The 19,629-nt window shown below is 44.4% G+C and overlaps 1 protein-coding gene across 2 annotated transcripts in view; it reads left to right on the top strand.

Moving 5' to 3' along the window:
• LOC309584582 (E3 ubiquitin-protein ligase NEDD4-like) overlaps positions 1-19,629 on the top strand; it is a 103,784-nt gene that overhangs the window by 29,783 nt on the left and 54,372 nt on the right. For both annotated transcript variants that reach the window (XM_082300677.1, XM_082300676.1), the window contains exon 3: positions 17,811-17,892. In XM_082300677.1, coding sequence (XP_082156803.1) covers positions 17,811-17,892 — 82 coding nt within the window. The remainder of the gene's footprint in view (positions 1-17,810; positions 17,893-19,629) is intronic.

Raw genomic sequence — 19,629 nt, 5'->3', positions numbered from 1 at the left:
GATGTGGCCCTTAAAATATTTCAAGGAAATTGGTCTTGAGTCAGTAGGATTTCCATAAAAGCGGAGAGTTAAAAACATATTCCCTACATGTATTTTTAAATCTGTTTTAATCATTCAAATGAGTTAATCTACAGTCATTTGAAAACACGTTGGTGTTGCAGAGTTGCGGCCCCAGCAGCTCCTGTTCCTTAGCGTGGTGGAGCCGTGCAGGGCTTCAAACTGGGGCAGAACAGTTCCCGTGTTCCTTCCTAACTGTGAAAGATTAACTACAAGGCATACATTGTGTTTTGCATCTCAGTGGGTTGTCCTGACCATTTTTAATCAACTTTACCATTATAAAACACTGCCTGTGGGCTTGCAGAATCTGAAAGCCATTTCCTTCTTGATTAAATCTAAGGAAAGTCTCTTACCAGTGTAGAGCACTGGAGAAACTTGTACTTTTCTTCTGAAGATTGTAACGGTAAAGAAATCTCAGTGCTTTTGAGGGTGTTTTTTTGGGGGGGGGTTCTTTTTGACTTAGGAAATCATTTCCCTAGCAAGTAAGGATATCTAAGGACACTCAGAGGAAACCACCTTGCTCTCCACAACATCCTGACAGGAAAGTGCTGCCAGGTGGGGGTCAGGCTCTGCTTCCAGGGAACAAGAGGAAAGGGCCTCAGGTTGTGCCAGGGGAGGTTCACGCTGGGTATTAGGGAAAATATCTTTCCGAAAAGCACTGTCCAGCGCTGGCACAGCTGCCCAGGGCAATGGTGGATTCCCTATCCCTGGAGGGATTTAAAAGCCGTTTAGATGTAGCACTTGGGGACATGGATTTGTGCTGGACTCAACGATCTTAGAGGGTTTTTCCAACCTCACAGCTTCCTATGATTCTCCTAAGAGTTCAGGAATTTATGGAATTATGGTCGCAATGACACAAAGTAACTAGAATGTAGAGTGGAATAATAACTGTGAGCACCCTGAGGTGATGGTTAAATGTGGGGAATTTCATCCGCATAGGTGCAGTGGAGGTGGATGTAAGAGGCTGGTTGGTGTAGATGTAAGTGGGGGTCTGTGACCTGCTTTATATTTTGCCCTGTAAAATTACAAGTCTGTGATATGTGTACTGATGGCTAACAGATACTGCAGACTGGGATTTTGTGAATTTAATATCAGCTTGCATGTGTGAATGTTTGACATTTATTTCCTTTTAATTCCCTTCCAACTTCTTAATTGAAGTGTCTTAATAAATTTCATACAAGAATCCAAGTACTGGCTGGAATCAGAGATTGTGTGTATCCCATAAAGCTACAGCTGATGGGGTGCCTTAGTTGCTGTATTTTGCCTTCTAAATCATGAACTAAGGGAAAATTGTGGCTGTCTGGAAGTTGAAAAAGTAAAGTGCTTCTCAGTTAAAAATGTGGATGTTTTTCATTGTCAGGGAGCTGTGCCTCTAGTGACATAAGTTTGTTATGGGTTGCCTCTGGTTTTATTGCTTTTACCTGCTCTTTTCTGAAAAGCCCTTTCTCTGGTTTGATTTCCTGTGTCCAGGATCCATGATGGAGCTGGGTAAGGCAGGCTCCAGGCTGCTGCTAGGATTGTAAGTCATGCTGTATACTCCTGTTGTGAGCAAGGCTGCTTGAAATGTGGCTGAATTCTTTAATTCATGTGTGTCCTGTCACTGGTTCACAGTGGGAGGAGAGCACATGTGGCTGTGGCTTTGCAGGTGACAAAGATAGCAGATGTTATAGCTATTCTTTTAAGTCCGCTATCACTATTTCTAGTCTGCTTTGAGTTGTGGTATATCTGGTTTTAACTATTGAAAAAACTGTGGTGATAGCTGTACCCCTGGAGCCATCCCCTCCAGCACAGGTTGAGGTAACAGCCTGTTCCCCTTCTTGTACTGATGGCTCCTCTGATCAGCAGAGACAAATCCATTGAAGGGAGTTGCTTTCATAAATTAATCGAACCACTTAAAAAAATAATCTGGCTCCTGAATGCCTCTTCAAATGACCTGCCTCTTCAGCACTTGCATGTGTGCCGGAGGGAGAGTGCTGTGTGCATCCCGGCCGAGAGAGGCCCCGGAGGTGGAACAGAGCTGTGACCGAATTCCCAGAGCCACTTGACTGGAGGGCAGTTGCTCAAGTAGGAGAGAGTTCATATTCTGTTGTTACTTCTTCCTTTTTCTAGCTGATTTGCAATGGAAGTTTTTCCAGTGTAGTGGAAATGAACACATTATTAACAGTGTGGGAAGGGAAAGAAACCAGCTGAGAGCTTCCTGTGATCTAGCCCTAGCTGGACTTTGGAATGCGAAAGTGGCATCTGCACTGCTCAGCAAGCACACGTGGCTCGTGCTTTCCCTGTGGAATTAGCGTGCTCCCATAAAAGCTGTGGGGTGCAGGCAGGTGTTGAGATGAGCTCAGTCACTGCTGGATGCAGAGCAGGGGTGTGTCCCTGCCTGGGAAGGAGGGGAATGGGTCCCCACAAAGGCAGAGCCGGTGGCTTTCCAAAAGCGGCTGTTGTCAGTGGCAGTGCACCCCAGGGCACTTGACGGGCAGTCCCAGGAATGGCACGAGCCAGAACTGTCTGCTTCCCCCGTGGAAAATGCTCTGGGCTTGCCCGAAGAAAGCCCTTGACGGGACAGCGAGACGAGGACTTGCCTGAAGTGTGTGGCCGGTCTAGGAGAGGCTGCTGGGATAGGAAGAGATGAAAGGCTTCTCATCAGAAATATGCTGGATAATCGATAGTTTTATTTGTGAAACCTTAATGTTGATGCTCATACAGGTGCGTGAAATGAATATTGGGCCGGCAGGCGTGGGCACAGGGTATCGGTGTGGCCATTGCAGGGCGCAGGCTTGGATCGCGGGCGGGGCCGGCAGCCCGGCCTGCTCTGCGCTGTGCCTGGCAGCAGAGGGCGCCAGAGAGTGTCCACAGCTCCCGCCGCGAGCCTGGCGGCTTCCGAGCAAAGCAGGCTCTCCGGTTTTTCGCCAAAATTAACAGATTTTTACCCGTTTCTACGTCTTATGTTCTTTAGGATGTACTGGGTATATATTTCAGGAGCTGTAAATGGAGAAATGGTGCTTATTCGAGGATGTGGTCTTGCTGTGTAATGAGGACTTGGTAATAATTCCTGACAGTTATAATGTCATGGTGAAAAATAATTCTCATCAGATAATTGCTCAGTGGAAGAATTTCTTGGTACAAATACAGAAATGTAAAATGTTTCTTGTTCCTGGAAGAAAGAAGTACCTCTGTTCAGCTCCTCAGTCTTCCCACCTGCCTACTATCTACTGTGATCTGTGAGTTTACCTGAATCTGGTATCTTTAAAAAAAAAAGGGGCACGTCAATAAAATTATCTAAGGAAAACCCTTTGGTCTTAAATATTTAAGGTAGAACTTCTGTCTTTATTCCTCTTTGCTGTCACATAAAATCATTAAGGGGAATGGATTGAAATAATCAGCAGCTTCTACTATTTATATCTGTTAATTTTTCCTCCTAGACTTAGTGATCTTGTAATGGAAAGATTGTCCATATCTGATAGTTCCCAGGATGCATTGATTCCTTGGTGGCAGAAGGACCAGTTTGCCTGACCTGGACCATGTCATCCCATGGATGCTTTGACTGTGTCACCCTTCCTCTGAACCTGCTGCTCGGTTGCCTGAGGTGCTGCCTGAGGGCTGGCACTCCCATAAGCCATGACCCTGTAAAATGAGGTTTTGCTTGCTGTCCTTCAGCTGCTGTGTTGTCAGGGAGGCCTGCACATGCCCACCTGGGCTAGAGGGACCAGTGCCAGCTCACATCCCATCCTGTCATATGCTGCCCTTTGCTCATGCCTTGATCTGTTGTACCTCCTCTCACACTTGGGTTGTGCCCTCTTAAGCGCCAGGGACCATCTTTCTGTTCTCTGTCCAGCATGTGGAATTTTTGCATGTTTAATAAACACCATGGCAATCTTTTTATTCTTTTACAGAAATCACAATTGAACCAATGATTTATGTAAGCGAAGACAAAAAAATAGTTGAGGTTTGAGTGTCTCCTTGAGTGACAGTAAGGCGTGGAAACTTGTCATGAGACTAATCCAAATGCTGGGAGCCGAAGGCGACTGTGGCAGAAGTGAGGGAGCCCGGGGCAGCCGTGGGAGCTGTGCTGGTGCCCCAGCACAGGCAGTGGATGACCCAGGAGGGAACAGCTGGGGCAGCAGCAAGCCCAAGGGCTGGTGAAGGTGGTGTGGGGGACACTTGTGTCCCCCCAGACTGGCAGCTTTGCTTTTTGTCCCAAGCACTCACTCGCCCCTCTTTCAGTTGTCCAGATCTTCAGTAGTGGGTAAAAATTGCAACATAAATAAAATCAGAGTTGATGTTTTAGGAGGTAATAAATTGTGGATTACCCCTCTAAAGTGAATGTTTTGATGCAGATTTAAGCAGGATGCCGTAAGTACTCATTGCTGTTTCTGTCTCAGAAGACTCCCAGGCTGCAGCCATGGTGTTGGGGTGCACAGGCCAGCCCTTGCTTGCTGTCACTGCCCAGAGCAGGCTGGGGGTGCTGAGGGCAGTGTCTTGTTCTGAGAAATAATGTCCCTGAACTATTTTACCCGTAGAAGAAATAGTTAGAAAATACTTCAGTGACACTGATCAGGAAATGTAATGCCAAATTTTCAGCTTTGTAGCAAAAGCCCCTGGGTGGGTGGTAGAGGTTTGGCTCTCCTTTTCTCTTCCCTGCTCTTGCAAGCAGTATGAAGAGGAATGAAATTTTGGGCTCCTTTGTAAAGAGCTCTGGAGCAGATAGATGGGAGTGTGTTCTAGAACTATTATTTTGTGAATAAATATATAATACTCTAATTGAAAGTAAATGTGAGCAAATTGATGCAGAAACAGATCAATAAATAATGCAATGCTATCAAACATAGAAGTTATTTTAAGCCTGTGTTGGCTTTAAAGTGTTGCACTGTTGTTTACAGTTTGTCAGATGGTGCTGTTATTCTGGTAACAGGTAATACCTTTTTGGCTTGAATACTTTACCAGAGAAATGAGCACAGCCTTAATGCATGACTTCAGCATATCTGGATTTTAAGAATTTTCTTATGGTTTAAAATGTTTAGATTTAATTTAAAAGTTTGTTTCCCCTAATGTGGATTTGGAAATGGAAACCCAAGACCAAGGCTGTTTTTCAAGAGTTGATTCTAATTTGATGGTACAGAGTAATCCTATTGTTAGTGGATCCTCTTCTCCAGATGAGCAGACCCAGATGTCTCTGTCCCAGTATGTGCGGGTCCCTTAATCATCTTTGTGGCCCTTTTTTTGACTTTCTCCAGTGTGTCTCTGTCCCTCTTGCACTGAGGGCCCAACACTGGACCAGTCCTCCAGGTGTGGCCTCACCAGTGCCCATTATTAACACAGTAAGCTGTGTCACTTTAACATGCTGTGCTGCATGTGTGTGTTTTATAAATTTATGACAATTTTATAAAGAACTACAGAAAGTAGAAATAAAATGAAGAATGAGGCTTATTCAGGAGTCCTGTATTTGAGAGATAATGTCAGCCTATGTGATCTGAGTTGGAAAACTAAGCATTTTGAAAGATGACTTCTTAATTTCACCAGGAGATGTGTAACTGTTTACTGAGTGGGACACTGTGGGCTGATGTGAAACTGTCCTGTGGGGAAATCACTCATCCCTGCCTCTATTGTCCCTGGTACCTTCTTTGCCAGAAGGAGCAGTCTGGTAAGGGGAAGGTGTGTGGTTAATCTCATCAAAACCTCATTGCAGGTATGAGTAATAGCACACCAGAACAAAATTGAACTCCCCCTCCCAGCCTGTTTGATTAGTGTTCTTGGAGCTGTTGTTGGTAATTCCTGAGTGCAGCCTCCCTGTATGATCTGAGGGCAGCAGCCTTTTGTGTCACAGGAGGAGCTGCAGAGCTGTGACAGGCGGCCGCTGACCCCTGCACACAGAAGCTTTGCTTAAATCCGTCTCACTGAGCACATTCTGATGACAAATCACCAGCCTGGCAACCAAGAGCTTACTCTTAGGAGCTGACTCATGGCAAATTTCCTATCATCTCTAAATTAAGGAAGAATTTTCTTGGTTTGATTTGGTTTTGCCTTGGGAGCAGCCACCATCCCTGTCGCCCTCCCATGCGCTGCCCTGTGCTGCTCCCACTTGCTGGACCACTTCAGTTCCCTTAACCAGGAGATTTTTGGGTGGCAAATATGGGAGAAGACCACTTGTTATTAAGTTTAGTTGGCAGAGTTGTGTTGATGTCTGACAAGTGTCAGAGCTGACACAAACTGTAGTTTCTGTCAGTGTGGCTTGGAGCACAGAACTTATATTCACTGCAAAAATAGCTTAGTACAGGTGGAAAATGCTGTGGAATACTAAATAATCTCCAGAAAGTGGGTTTTCAGTGTATGGGTGTGTTGAATGCCCATGCCAAGGTGCTGCCATGGTGCTGTGGGGACCCTGAGAGCACTGGGGGCACCCAGGGCCAGTTCCTGCCAATTTGGGAACGGTTCTCACCAGTTTGGAGCATCAGTGCCAGATGGGGGCAAGGCAAGCTGGGCACCTCAGGAAGGGCTCCTGGAAGGAGCTGGACAGGCAGGGAGTGAGGGCAGAAGTGGGAGATACAGCCCTGTGAACATTCAGGTAAGAGAACCAGCACCAAAAGTCACTGTCTGGGGGTGGGGTCTGTTTTTTCCTTTTCTTTCAGTGCTGTGGTTGCTGAGGGTGACGGGGAGCAATGGTGACCCTCAGATTCCACAGGTGTGGGGGGACAGGATTGATGCTGCGGAATAGTCCAGCACCCTGGAAGTGGGAGCCTCAGGAAAGTTGGTGAGGAGATTAATCATTCAGCCTTCAGAACAGGACTGGACTCGGTGTAGAATGAACTGGGATGAAGCGAAGACTGGGCAGGCATTGTGTGTGAGGGGACGGAGGCAGGTGGGAGGTGACTGTGCCCTGAGGAGGACGGGCAGCCAGGCCCTTTGTAATGGCCTTGGGAGCAGAACAGCGGGTTTAATGTCAGCCTTTTTCATAGAGGGGGTGGGGGTCAGCTGCTGTCAGCTGAGGGAAGTGAGGTGGGTCCGAGATGTGGGGATGAGGGAAGGACCATCCCAACCCAGGTGTCCCTCGGCTGGGTTACACTGACTTGCACTGGCCTGATAGTTGGTGTTGTACTTGCAGTCGTTTAGTAGTAAAAAACTTATTTTTAATTAAGCAGACTTCCAGTGGCACCCACAAATGCTGAGTTTTGGGAACTTCTGGCAGCTTATGGTTCCTGTCTGCTCTTGATGTAGAAAGAAAATTTAAACTGCAGTCTCAGGAACTATCACATAGTAGCAAATGTGGGTTGTCTTGAAGCTATAGCTGTGCCTGCACCAAGAGATTAAAAATAAAAATTTTCAGGTCAGGGATCAGTTCTGAGCATCCCTTCCTCAGGGCTTTCTCTCAGAAACGCAGGAGATGCATACTTTTGAACGGAAGTTCAACCTTTCCTCAGACTGCTGGGTAAAGAGGAATGCTGCATTCTTGAGGAGGAACAAATGAAATGGTGTTTCTGGCCACAAGCACATGATACCCCATCTCCTGTGATGTCCTGGTGTTGCCAGCTCCTTCAGTAGTGTGAGTTAAAGGCTGGCTCTCCAAGGGTTGTGGCTGAGAGAGCACACCAGCCTGGGAAACCACAGCCTTTGCCAGGTTCAGGAAAGAAAGTAGTGGCATCAAATATTTCAAGGAGAAAAAGCAGAGTTTGACATTTACCTGGCAGCCAGGGGAAACAAAAATGTTCGTGTTGTGTCACAGTTTGGGCCTTCTGCTGACTACAGCTGCTAAAGGCTTGTGGCACAGGGCATTTAGGTGTTGATGTGGCTGGGCTTGGCAAGTACCAGCAAAGGATGAGGCTGCCCAACCTCTGCTGCTGGGACTGTGGCTCCTTCAAACAGTGGAGGCCAGGTGTCTTCTGCAAGGTGTTTGTATAACTCTTCATCAGTTGCTGGCACGGTAACTGCTGGGGAATTTAATTCATTAAACCCAGCCCTCGTTCCAAGTTCCCCTCCTGCGGTAGAGGTCAATGGTTCAGGTCTCTTAATGGCAGGGCTTTTGTGCAAGGCAGAATTTGCTATTACCCCAAGTACACAGAAGAGTAAGAAACTTTTCCTTCTGCTGCTTTCCTTAAAATTTAAGCATAATAGAAGTGTCTTTTGCCGTTTGAACTTTTGCTTTATGTCTCCATCTGTGTCCTCTCTGCCTGTTGAAGGCCAAGATTTAAAAGATGTTTTTGTGTTGTACGACGTAAATAATTAATTCTTCATTCTTTGCTGTATTTTTGTGTCATTTGTGCTTATATTCAATATGCTACATTGGGATCACCCCGAATCTTACTACCAGTAGCTTGTCTCCATTGAGTGTCCTGAATGCTTTATGTGATTTCACATGCTGATGATCCAGCTTACACTGTGCTCCTGTGGAATTAATAATACCGTGAGTTATTTAACACTGAGGAATGGTGTGTCCAGTCAGATGAGCAGTTTCAGCACTGTGTATCTTTAAATTGAGGCTGTCCTCCAGTTCTTTGTTTCCTTTCTTTAAGTGAAAATAGATTTGGTACATCAGCTGGAGTTGAAGGTGAGAGCAATGGATCAGGACAGAGGGTCTGCAGGGGACTGTTCACTGCTGGTGTTAAGTTCCTGAATAGTGCTTTTATTCCTTTATTTATTTATATTTATTTTGTTTCTTTATTTTGCCTGTTTGGCATTTGACTTGATTGTATACAAACCTTCTGTGGCTGGTTATAACAAGGCATCTCTCCTGTTGCTACTGCTGAAATACACCTTTTTGGTTAGAAAGTGACACTGGATTCTGAGACCATCAGTATGTGGGAGTTTTCTGAAACTGAGATCCGGTTTTTAGTGCCTGGAAATAGATGTAACATTACTGGTTTTATTGATGCTCACCTGAGTTCATCAGCTGGCACTTGTTCAGTTCATTTTGTGCACACTGAGGATGACGCAATGAGAAACACCATAGCTGCTTCTGCAGGGTATTTGCTGGTGCACTTGGCATGACGTTTTCAGTGATTTTCAGTGGTTTTCAGTGACAAGTTGGAAGTCTTAGCATTCTAGGCTGTCCCATTAGAAGTTAAGAGTTATTTGGGATCTAAGGCTAAATTTCATTAGGTGAGGAGTCTTCATTTGCCCTTTCCATGTGACTTTATCATCCATAAGACTTAGAGGTTTGAAAAGATAGTCCCTTTTGCATCACTATCTATCAGACCTCTGTCTTTTTCGCTTTTAGCAGAACTTAACTTGTTTCTGTTGCTTTTAGGATAGATGTTCCCAGTGATCTGAAAGCACTCCAGGTATGTCCTGCAAAACATTAGCCAGGCTGTGAGCTGAAGCACAGCATGCTGTGTGTCTCTCAGGCCTGAGCCAGCCCTGGGGGTGAAGATAGCTGAGCTGCCTGCACACCTCTGGAGCTTGTGGTTAGAGCTGCTTTCAGGGTGGCACCTGGGAAATGTCTTTCCAGGAGTAATCACATAGCAACACTTTGCTCTTTGGGACATTGTAGGATACAGGTTTGAATGGGGCTGAAAAAGTGGAGGAATCGCTGTGAAACCTGTGTGCTCTTGGTAAAGCTTTCCTATGGGAAGGGGATAAAATAGCTGGAAAAATAACCTTCCTCCCTGCCTGTGAGGGTATTATTTCCTTACCTAGTGGCATGTTGCACAATGAAGATCGGTGAATATATTTAGATGAAAGATTGCCAGCTCCTTGTTATGCACCAAAAATCTCATGTTTAGCAGACTGTCCTGAGTTAGCTTTTCTTTTCAGCCCGGATTCAGGGTTTTTTAAATCAGAGGCTGCTGGAAGTCTGTCCTTCACCATGGTCTCTACCACCTAATTCAGCCTTGTACTAGCAACACAGTGATGTGATTCTCAGGGGTTTGGTTTTACCTCAGTAGCTGAAGAATAACATGAGACTTCAGGCAAGTGGATTCAAAAGGTTTTGATGTAATTAGCTCATTACTCTTATTATGCACATGGCCAGTTTTGTCCCTTTTGAACCTGGCTAATTCCTTAACCACAGTGAATTCCACAGACTAATTACAGATTTCCTTTGCTTTCTGCCTTCTTCTGTTGTCAAATGCCATTCTGTTGCTGTGCTTGCCTGCAGCAGCTGAGGACACGGTTCTGCATCCGTGGGCGGGCGAACAGCTCGGTGTGAGCCATGCTTTCTGGGAATGGGATGACAAGTTACACCTGCTAAATCCATGCTGCTGAGCTGTGCTCAGACCACTCTTGCCTCTGCTGAGCGCAGAACCTGGCAAAAGTCGCTGACAGTGCTCTGCAGTTGTGCCCTGTGCAAGGACTGCCCTTGGTCCACACGAAGCACTTGTGAGGTGCTGCGGTGACTGAGATAAGGACCTGGCCTGGGATTAGGGCAGCCCGGGCTGAAGGAAGGAGGGAAGGCTGACCCAGGTTTAATCCACATTCACTTCCCCGCCTGTTTCATCTCTGCAGTGCGAGGTATGTGCTTGCTGGCAGAGCAGGGGACAGGATGGGGACAGAGACAGGGTGGGTGGTGAGTCAGCTCCAGCAGCAGTGCTCACTTAGGTCCTTCAAAATGCCTTGGGAACTGGGGCCTCTGTGTAACAGGCTGTGCTGGCTAAGCCTGTTCCCAAGGACAGTCCATGCATGTGGCATTCATGGTCAGGGATGCTGCCTGGAATTCCTGTGCTGAGTTTTTCTGTTCCAAAAGCCAGGTGTCATGGGGTTTTCGCTCTCCTTCCCCACCCCCGCTGGATTTTGGAACTTGTTAAGATATTTTGGGAGTGTGAAGTGGCATAGGAAAATCTATGCATACATCAGCCCCTCAGCTCCAGGGGCTGATGTATGCATATTCTGTTAGAGCATTTATTTAACCTTTGGAAAAAAACTGGCCTCAGGGAGGGAAGAAACCCCATATTTACACTTCCATCTGTTTTGGAAGATTAAAATATTCTTTATGCTCTGGGGGTCTTCCAAGAGAGCAAGAATACAAAAGGAATCCATCTCGTTACCCTTTATTAGAACATAACATGGTAAAGGAAGGTGGAGACACTGGAGGTGGGGTTTGAGGTATAATTTTTAACTCCTTTTTTCACCCACAGGCACTTCTTCGCAGCTGTCTATGATGTGAGTCATTATCTCTAGCGCTCTTTGGTAAAACCTTGCTACATTTCTTGTAGAATCAGATGACGTGTGAGCCTTTCTTTGGGAAATAAAACACTAGAAGGGAAATGGGAGGTCTGTAAAATGACTCTGGGATTTGGCATGGAGGAGTGAGATTTTGGGATGCTTAGGCACAATGGATTGCAAGTTTGGCTTTGCGGTGAAGGGTAAGGTAAGGTTTTGTTTTCTTTTCGGAAGCTGATGTTCCTGTATCCTTGTATGATCAGACACTTCGTACTTTGCTTTAGTCACAGGACCTGGGACTTGTATGACAGTGAGGTCAAAATCTTCCTTCTCTTTGAGAAAAACTCCTAATGGATGTTACTCAGTACAGGGAGAAAGATGAAACCCAGAGGGCTCGTGCTAAAATAAAACCAGGGAGCACACACAGCCGATATGCTCTGGAGCATTCCTTGTAGTTAATTGCTGTGTACTCTTATTGTACTTCTCCCTTTTTACAGTGCAGGAGTGGGGAAAGTCACTGGGGCAATGGTTATTGGGATAAAATGATAGTGACTGTAAGAGGTTCTGCCTTAGAACTTTGTCTTTACTGCTCTCTGTAAAACTTGGTTAGAAGTATCTCATTATAATTCTAATCTTTTTTAATGATGCATGTTTTGGGCTTTGTTTCCCTCATTTCTTTGAATCTGAAAGTGACTAAGCAAAACCTTGGAATTTAAAAAAATCTTTGGAACTTTTTAAGCTCCACTAAGTGCATGCACAGACAGAGTTTCTCTAAGTGTGTTTAAATTATTCTGAAAAACATTTTCGGGTTCACAGAATTTCCTCTCGCCAAGCATAACCTGCTTTTCAGCCCTGATATTAACTGCTGTCCATGGGGCTCCCATAATTTTCTGGAGATTCCTTGAGATGAATGTTCTTGAAGGTGGTGTATGTTGCTGATCTGAATTTGTAGATGGTGGTCTTGAAGGCATATTGTCTGTAAAAGCACATTTCCAGTAGTACAGGCTGCAGTCTGCAGATTTACCGGAGTGTCCGTGCAGAGCAGGTTGGCTCCTTCAGTGCTGAGCTGCCGTGGGCACCTGGACACGTCTGCCTCTGTACCTGCCCATAGGTGGAGGGACCCCCAAACCAGGCAAACCCAGAGCCCTCAGCCATCCCAGTGCCATGGGAAAGAGGTGGCCTGAGGTCTTTCACTGTTCTTGACAGAAATCTGAAGGTGATCATTTTGGGGAATGTTGAAACATTCAACTTCTCTGACTCGGGTGTACAGGGAGGCACGTGCCTTAAGGGCTCGGTAAGGATGTTTTTCTGTGTATACCTGCACTGACGAGAACGCAGGTAGATTGGATGGGTTGAGGGGGTGGGAAAAGGGGATGGATGAAGATTAACCGACAGCCAAATAGAGGACCCCTCAAGACCAGGGAAAGAATCAGATTGGGATGTGGCTTCAGGGAAGAGGCTTCTCTGCCTTTGTGTTGGAGTGTGCTGGTATTTCTGTAGCCAGAATTACAGGAGCTGTTGATTAGTTCTTTCACATATGTGAGGCAGAAAAGGGGCAGCACAAAGGGAATGGTTTTGTGTTTCTTACAGCAGCAAAATTATCTGGTGCAAGACTGTTCCACAGAAACCAGTCAGGCTATTTTGAAATGCAAAGTTTGCCCGCACATGACAAGCCTGGCATTCACGCACTTGCATAACAACTGTTACTAAATTTTATATGTGGGGAGGCGGTTTCAGCTTTTAAAATAAAAATAGAGCCATGTAGGCCTTAGTAGTTCCATTGTTCTTTCACGTGTGCCTGTGCTCTCCACCCCCTTCTTTTGGAGCTTAAAATAAGTAAATAATACATCATGTCACTGGCAGAAGCTAGTTTGAGACTTGCTTTCAAAACTGTTTCAAAAGTATAGAGCAAATGTGATTCCAGACTCAAGTGAACAAATACGAAACTATTCATGGGCCCCAGTTTCACACTGCTCCAAAGTAATGTGATTTTTAAAGGAGGCTGATGTTCCTTAAGATTTTTTGCTGGAGTTTTTAAGTCATCAGTGCTTTTGTTGTCTTCCAGAAGAAGAGCTGGAAGCTGCCTTTTCATGCAAAGATTCACATGAAAGATGATAATTATGTATCTACAATTGCTTGAGCTTTAAGAAAATGCCATACACTGCAAGGTGGCAAATACGTGGCAAATAGCTAGTTCGGGATGTCTGAGGGATTCCAGAGGTCAGAAAAAGGATTTCTTAAGACCTCAGATTGTTTTGATGGCTGTTGTTCTGCCAAACTCTCTTTGTACTAACTTGTGATTATGATTAACATAACTTTCATTATTAGCATCATTTTCTTAGGATTCCCTTTTATTCTTCAGAGAGCTGTTATCAGCTTCAGGGTTCTCCTGATCTTGGCAGGCACCGATGTTCTCTTTAGGTTTTGGCCGATCATGTTGGGATAGATGACGTTTAGTGCTTTTATAATTTTCAATTTTATAGCGAGGAGCATTTTAGATAGGTGTTCCACAAATCAACTCCCCTTCATCTCCAGTCACTGGTATGATGGTGACTGGGCTTGTTTCTCTTTTAAACACTACTTGGTCCTTTGAATGTCTGATAATACATATGAATATATGCACTGACTTCTCCTATGTGATGGCATTGTCAGGTGTAAGAAGTGTAAAGCATTAAATACTGTACCTTTGAGATTGAGTATAGCTGTGCCTTCACTGCACATGGAGCGGGTTTTACCTGCCTTGTATTTTGTTGTTGCATTTTATTACGAAGATTTATTACCTGGATAGAAGGAGCCCTATAGTGGGTAAAAGAAACCTGTATTTCCCCTCCCCAGTAAGCCTTCACTGCAAAACCAGCTTCTCTTTCACTGAGGAATACCCTCCCAGGTAGAGGGTGTTCTCTTTGTTGCCCTCAGTGTAGGTTTACGATGTCCCGCACTACAGTTGGGTCACCTCTTGGGCACAGCGACCTCGCTGCATTGGGTGGCTCTCTGTCAGTCTGTCATGTCCTGGTGTTGGTGTCCCTGTGGATGCAATACTGTTTGAGTGCTGCCAGTGTAACTCTGGGTATGGGCTGGCCATCTGTAGTGTCCCCAGGCTCCAGGCTTGTGGTTCATTTTCTGTATCCATTTCCTGGTATTGCAGGGGTTCTACCAGAACACCCCATAGATTCTACCTGGATATTTCCTACATTAACAGCTTCCTAGCAGTCCATGACTGTCAATTTGTTGTGCTGCAGGTTTCATTAAGATGGCATTTTAACACTGGTACCAGTGTAAAAATTCATATAGAGGTAGTTTTCTACTTGTAGTTTTCTGTTTTGCAACATTTCCACCTTTAATTCTTTATCCTCTTCCCCAGGCAAACCCAGTACTTTTCCTCAAAGCAACCTCTGCAGCAAGTTTCCCTAGCAAAGTGCAGAACGATTGGTTCCATGTGTCATATACATGATGTCATCCACAAGAGTGGAAGGGCTTCACTCTGCTCATCCAGTGTCACACTCCTAAGTTTTTCCAGCATCCCCTTTTAAATCCTGATGCAAGTCAGCAGTTCAGGGCTGAGACTGACATTCACAAGGAACTGTGGGATGAGCTGCTTTATTTTCCACTTGTATTTAGAGCACAATGAAAGTATTCATGCATCACTTGGAATGGTGCTTTTCAGGAGTGCCATAAGGGGGGGGTTTATAGTGATTTCTTGAGGAGTGAGTGAGTCTGCCGGAGGAAAGTCAAGAAAGCAATGTTTCATTTTAATCCCTGTCTCCCCTGCTTTTAATCAGTCAGTTTCAGGGTGAGAATATCTGGCAGGTACAACTCCAGACCGATTCAAGTCTGCTTTCTGTGCTCAAAAGTTAGAATCATAGAACCATAGAATATGTTGAGTTGGAAGGAACCCATCAGGATCATCGAGTCCCAGCTCCTGGCCCTGCAGAGGACATCCCAAGAATCTCACCATGTGCCTGAGAGCATTGTCCAAACTCGTCTTGTTGGTTTGTTGGGGTTTTTTTGTGCTTTCAGCAGGTCTTATTTATTATTGTGTCTTCTGACACCTGAACCATCAGGATTTTCTTCCTTTTACACATCTGCAGACACTGCTGTCAGACAGGAATCTGGTATTTTACTGCTTGTCTTCATGTCTTTTTCATTCCAATTTGTGGATAGGTTTTCCACTGAATTTTAACAGACCAGATGCTTTATTTCTTTGTTTTGCAAGTTTTCCTCAATTTTACTGATGTTCATGTTTTTGTCTAATAACTCTTCCATGTCAGTACTGATTTTCCCTTGCAAAGATGCCGTGTTTATCTGGAATACTTGCTGTTAGTTGGGTTTTCAGGGTGCAATTAACCATGGTAAAGTTCCCTCAGTGTTTCTGCTGCTGCTTTGACATGTAGTGTCTGTTCTCTGGGATCCCAGTCATTTTGTTTTGCTGCTGTAGTTATGTTCTTAATTGGGGTTCTGCCTTCTTCCATTCTGTGCCCATTCTCCGATTCCTTCAGCAGTTTGTCAGTTACAATGTCTGCTCCCTAGGAAGTCTCAGCTGCTCTGTGTTATTTTCCTGGTAGCTGTATGGATCCCGGGAGCAGTGCTTGTGTTACCTGCAGAGCAGATGGCAGACCAGGATCCAAATAACTGGGGCTGTCCAGACCCCTGGATTTCACCTGAAGCTGCTCAGTTAATGGCACTTGCAAATTAGACTGCTTATTTAGTTGTTAGAATCTGAGCCTGATTCTAAGTAATAAGTTTCTTAAAAGCTTTATGATGTTTTTTATTTACTGACTTCTACACGTGAGAATTTTAGTATTGATCAGGTGCTTTCTAGTCACTAAGAGCTCCTGTAACTGCAGCGTGAAGAACTGTCTGACTTGTACTGATGACTTCTGTGTTCCCCATGGCCTGATGGGGCTGGGAAGGGACCCCTGCATTCCTCATGGCCCATTGCCTTCAGCTGGTACCCCTCCTCTGCAGCGTTCCCGTGCAAGCTCTGTGAAGAGCTGTTCTGCCACCGGGGGTGGGCAACCTGGGGGGCAGAGCAAGTGGCCGCAGTGCAGGGCTGTGTGGCACTGCTCCACCTGGGGCAGTGTCAGCTTTCCTTGGCCTCCAGTCTCTGTTCTGCTACGTGTTTGTTTTAAGTAAACAACTGTGTGGAAGTAAACAGTCTCAAATATCCAATTGTTCGAGTAAACTCCAGCCTCACCTTCAGGACCGAGAGCTTGGCTAGACAGCTCAGTCTGACGCACTCTGTCCTGCTTTTAGAGCAGGCAGACATGTCAGTAGTCTGTTCAGTAAAGGCAAAATTTCCTTACTGAAATTTGTAATAAACTTAATTATTCTCTATTTTTTTAAAATAGAAATAGATGGGAAAAAAAATCTTCTGTGCCACTTCCATGGTTTTCATTTTCTGTAGGCAGAAGATTCATCCTAAAAAATCTTAGCACTAAAAAATTGTAGTATGTCTAAGGGTTCCTGAAAACAACATTGCCCAAATATGGATTGATATCCTAAATCTGGGGGGATACCTGTAAATATTAGCACGGTACATCAAGCAATTCAAAGCAGCATCAGCATTTCTTTATAATCAAAGTGATGCTTTGCTTTCTTCTAAACCTTGGTGCTTAATGCTGAACTTAATTGCAGTTTAAGCAGGTGCATTTATGTGCATGTACTGATAGAAATAATCAATCCAACATGATGTCTTGTTTATTCTTGTTTCCACCTTTGTGGCACTTTATATTCCAAGTACATGGAGTTTTCAGTATAATGAACATGCAAGCACTGATTGTTCTGTAGTGATACTGTCACAAAATAGTTCCTTAAATTTAAAAACTATCAGAGAATATTTTGATGGCTTGGTTGGTAATCTGAGTGTCTGGTGGTATTGTGAGTGTCTCTTGTTGATGCTTTCAAGAAACCTTGGATCAGCATTAAGCTGAGTGTGCTGCAGCCTTGAGAGGGAAGCACCAGAGCAGGTCAGGGTCCTGGTTTTACTCAGGCACCCATTTCCTCCCTTCAAGCAGAGGCTCTGCTCCAGTTCCACTTCCTGACATTGTACCCGTGTGAAGTTCATCTGTTCCTGCAGGATGCTGTTTCTCCCAGTTTAGAGCACAGAACCATGGAATGGTTTGTGTTGGAAGGGGCCTTAAAGACCATCCCAATTCCACCCTCTGCCGTGGGCAGGAACACCTTCCACTAGAGCAGGTTGCTCACTGCCCTGTCTGTCTGAATCACTGCAGCTTGGTTTTATGGCTCAAAACAATTATAACCACTGCTTCAAAATACTTCCAGTTGCACTTCCAGTCAGCCGCCAGGGGTTAGTTACAGCCAGTCCCTTCCAAACCTCATGGCTCCTATTTTTCCCTGACTGGTTTTAATGGACTACCATGGGCGTGCTCGTGGGCAGGAGCTGTGTGGGAGCAGGCAGTTCTTGCCCCCAGCAGGGACAGAGCTGCAGGGAATGATCTCTGCTGTCATGGGCAGTGTTTAACTGATCACATTCCAACACTTATTTTCAATGTGTGAGCAGCTTACTAGAGTTCCGAGGTTTCACTGAAGACAATTCCACTAGAAGTGTTTGGAGGTGCTGTTGTCATCCAGTTAACTGAAAAATTCCTTCTGCAATGCTCTTTGGCTGTACAATTATAGGCCATTAAATCTTATGTCTTCTTTTGCAGTGACCCATATGTGAAACTTTCCTTGTATGTAGCAGATGAGAACAGAGAACTTGCTCTTGTGCAGACAAAAACTATCAAAAAGGTATGTAGATACTCTTTTTAATTCCATGGCTTTGGAGTGATTAAGAACACGGGCACACAATTGTATAACACAATGCAGCACTAATTAAAATCGTTATGTACATGTATAGCAACTGCATAATGTGGTTTTTCTCCAAACCGAAATGAGAGAACGAGTGCCTGCAACCTCATTGTGTCTGGCCTGGAGACACCGCCTAACATGTTCCATATTGTTCCCTAAAGCTTGGCTTATCAAATCCCACTGCACCATTCACAGGTTCTTTTATCAAATTCATATTTCACTGAAAGACATGGCTGAAATAAAGGACTGAGAAATTCTGCTTTAATTATCATCTATCTGACTTTTAGCAAAAATGATCATTCTTTAATATGTCTGTTCAGAATTTCCATTTTCAAAATTATTTTCTTAATACGGGAATTTAAAACAACCAGATGACAGAACATATGCTGTAAGAAAAGCCTGGGAATTCTTACATTTTCAGGTAGAACCAAAATTGAGTTTTATTTCATTTCTTAATTTCAATCCTCACAAACAAAATTCCACCAGGGGATATTTGTCATTATCAGGACCTAAGATTTTGTAAGGATATATATATTTTTCGAATTTGCTGATATTGGTGGCAGAGAGAAAAAAAATCATAAGCTATATGAAAAGGGAAAATAATGAGTTGTCATTTTTTATGGAGGTATTTAGAATCAACAGGGTTTCAGTTGAAATCATTGCTGCAAAACAGAATAGTGAGGAGAATTTTGTTGTTGAAAACACAAACCAGGATGATGTGGTTCTAAAACCCCAGGACATTAGGTGTCATGAGAAGACCACTGTGAAATCCTGGAGGTGTGTAAGATCCAAGCAGAACTTGTCCTGGAACCAGGGCATATTTGATGTGGAAAAGGAATTTTTCAAAGATGTCCTGGTTAGCCGTTGGTGCTTGTTTCATTGCCTGGACTGCATCTGCCTTTTTTCACTGTTTTGTCTCACTGAGTCACTTAAAGCCTGGATGTTCTCAGTCATTTCTGTAACACTGGTATTATCTCATATGTTGGAAAGTTGTAGTTGGTAATTTCTGGTTTGAATTGTTAAATTCCATCTCAAGGCAGAGTTCTTCCTGTGCAATTTGCAGTCCTCTCTCTATTTTGTAAATAGCAAACACTATTATCTTATCTTGGTTTTGAGTTAAAATCATTAATAAAAATGTACTGAGTACAATCAATCTGAGGAATGACTGACTGGCAGTTACCTCCTTCAGCTCTGTAACTGTGTCTAACCCTTCACAAGTTTCTCATTTTTCTCCTCGTTTTTGTGTTCCTCAGTTGAATGGGTAACTTTGTGTGGCACTGCCTTGCCAGGAGTGCCTTTGGGAAAGCAAAAGGAACTGCAGTGTCCCTTTTTTGTTCTCCTTTTCCATGACCTGTGCTGTTGTCTGATCTGTATCCTACTGCACAGCTGGACTGTGCCTCTGAGAGTGCTTCATTACGGCCAAAGGGGTTAAATGCACATTGTTTTCTTACTCTGAAAAAATAAAGTTACCAGAAGAATGTCAGCTTCATGTGGCATGACCTGCCTGGGTTGAATTTCTGAGGCTTTTTGTTTCGATTTATCTCCCTCCATTGTTAATCCAGCTGTAAGGTTTGATTAATGCATTGTACTTCCTTTTGGAGCTGTGTTTGGAATGCCCTGCTGGAAAGGATGTCTCTGTAGTAGGGAAAGCTGGATTTGCTGTTTGCTGCCTTCTGA

The sequence above is a fragment of the Coloeus monedula genome, assembly GCF_965178545.1.
Source record: "Coloeus monedula genome assembly, chromosome: W".
Classification (NCBI taxonomy): Eukaryota; Metazoa; Chordata; class Aves; order Passeriformes; family Corvidae; genus Coloeus; species Coloeus monedula.
The sequence above is the reverse complement of the archived record's forward strand: the minus strand, read 5'-3'. Positions and strand labels throughout refer to the sequence as shown.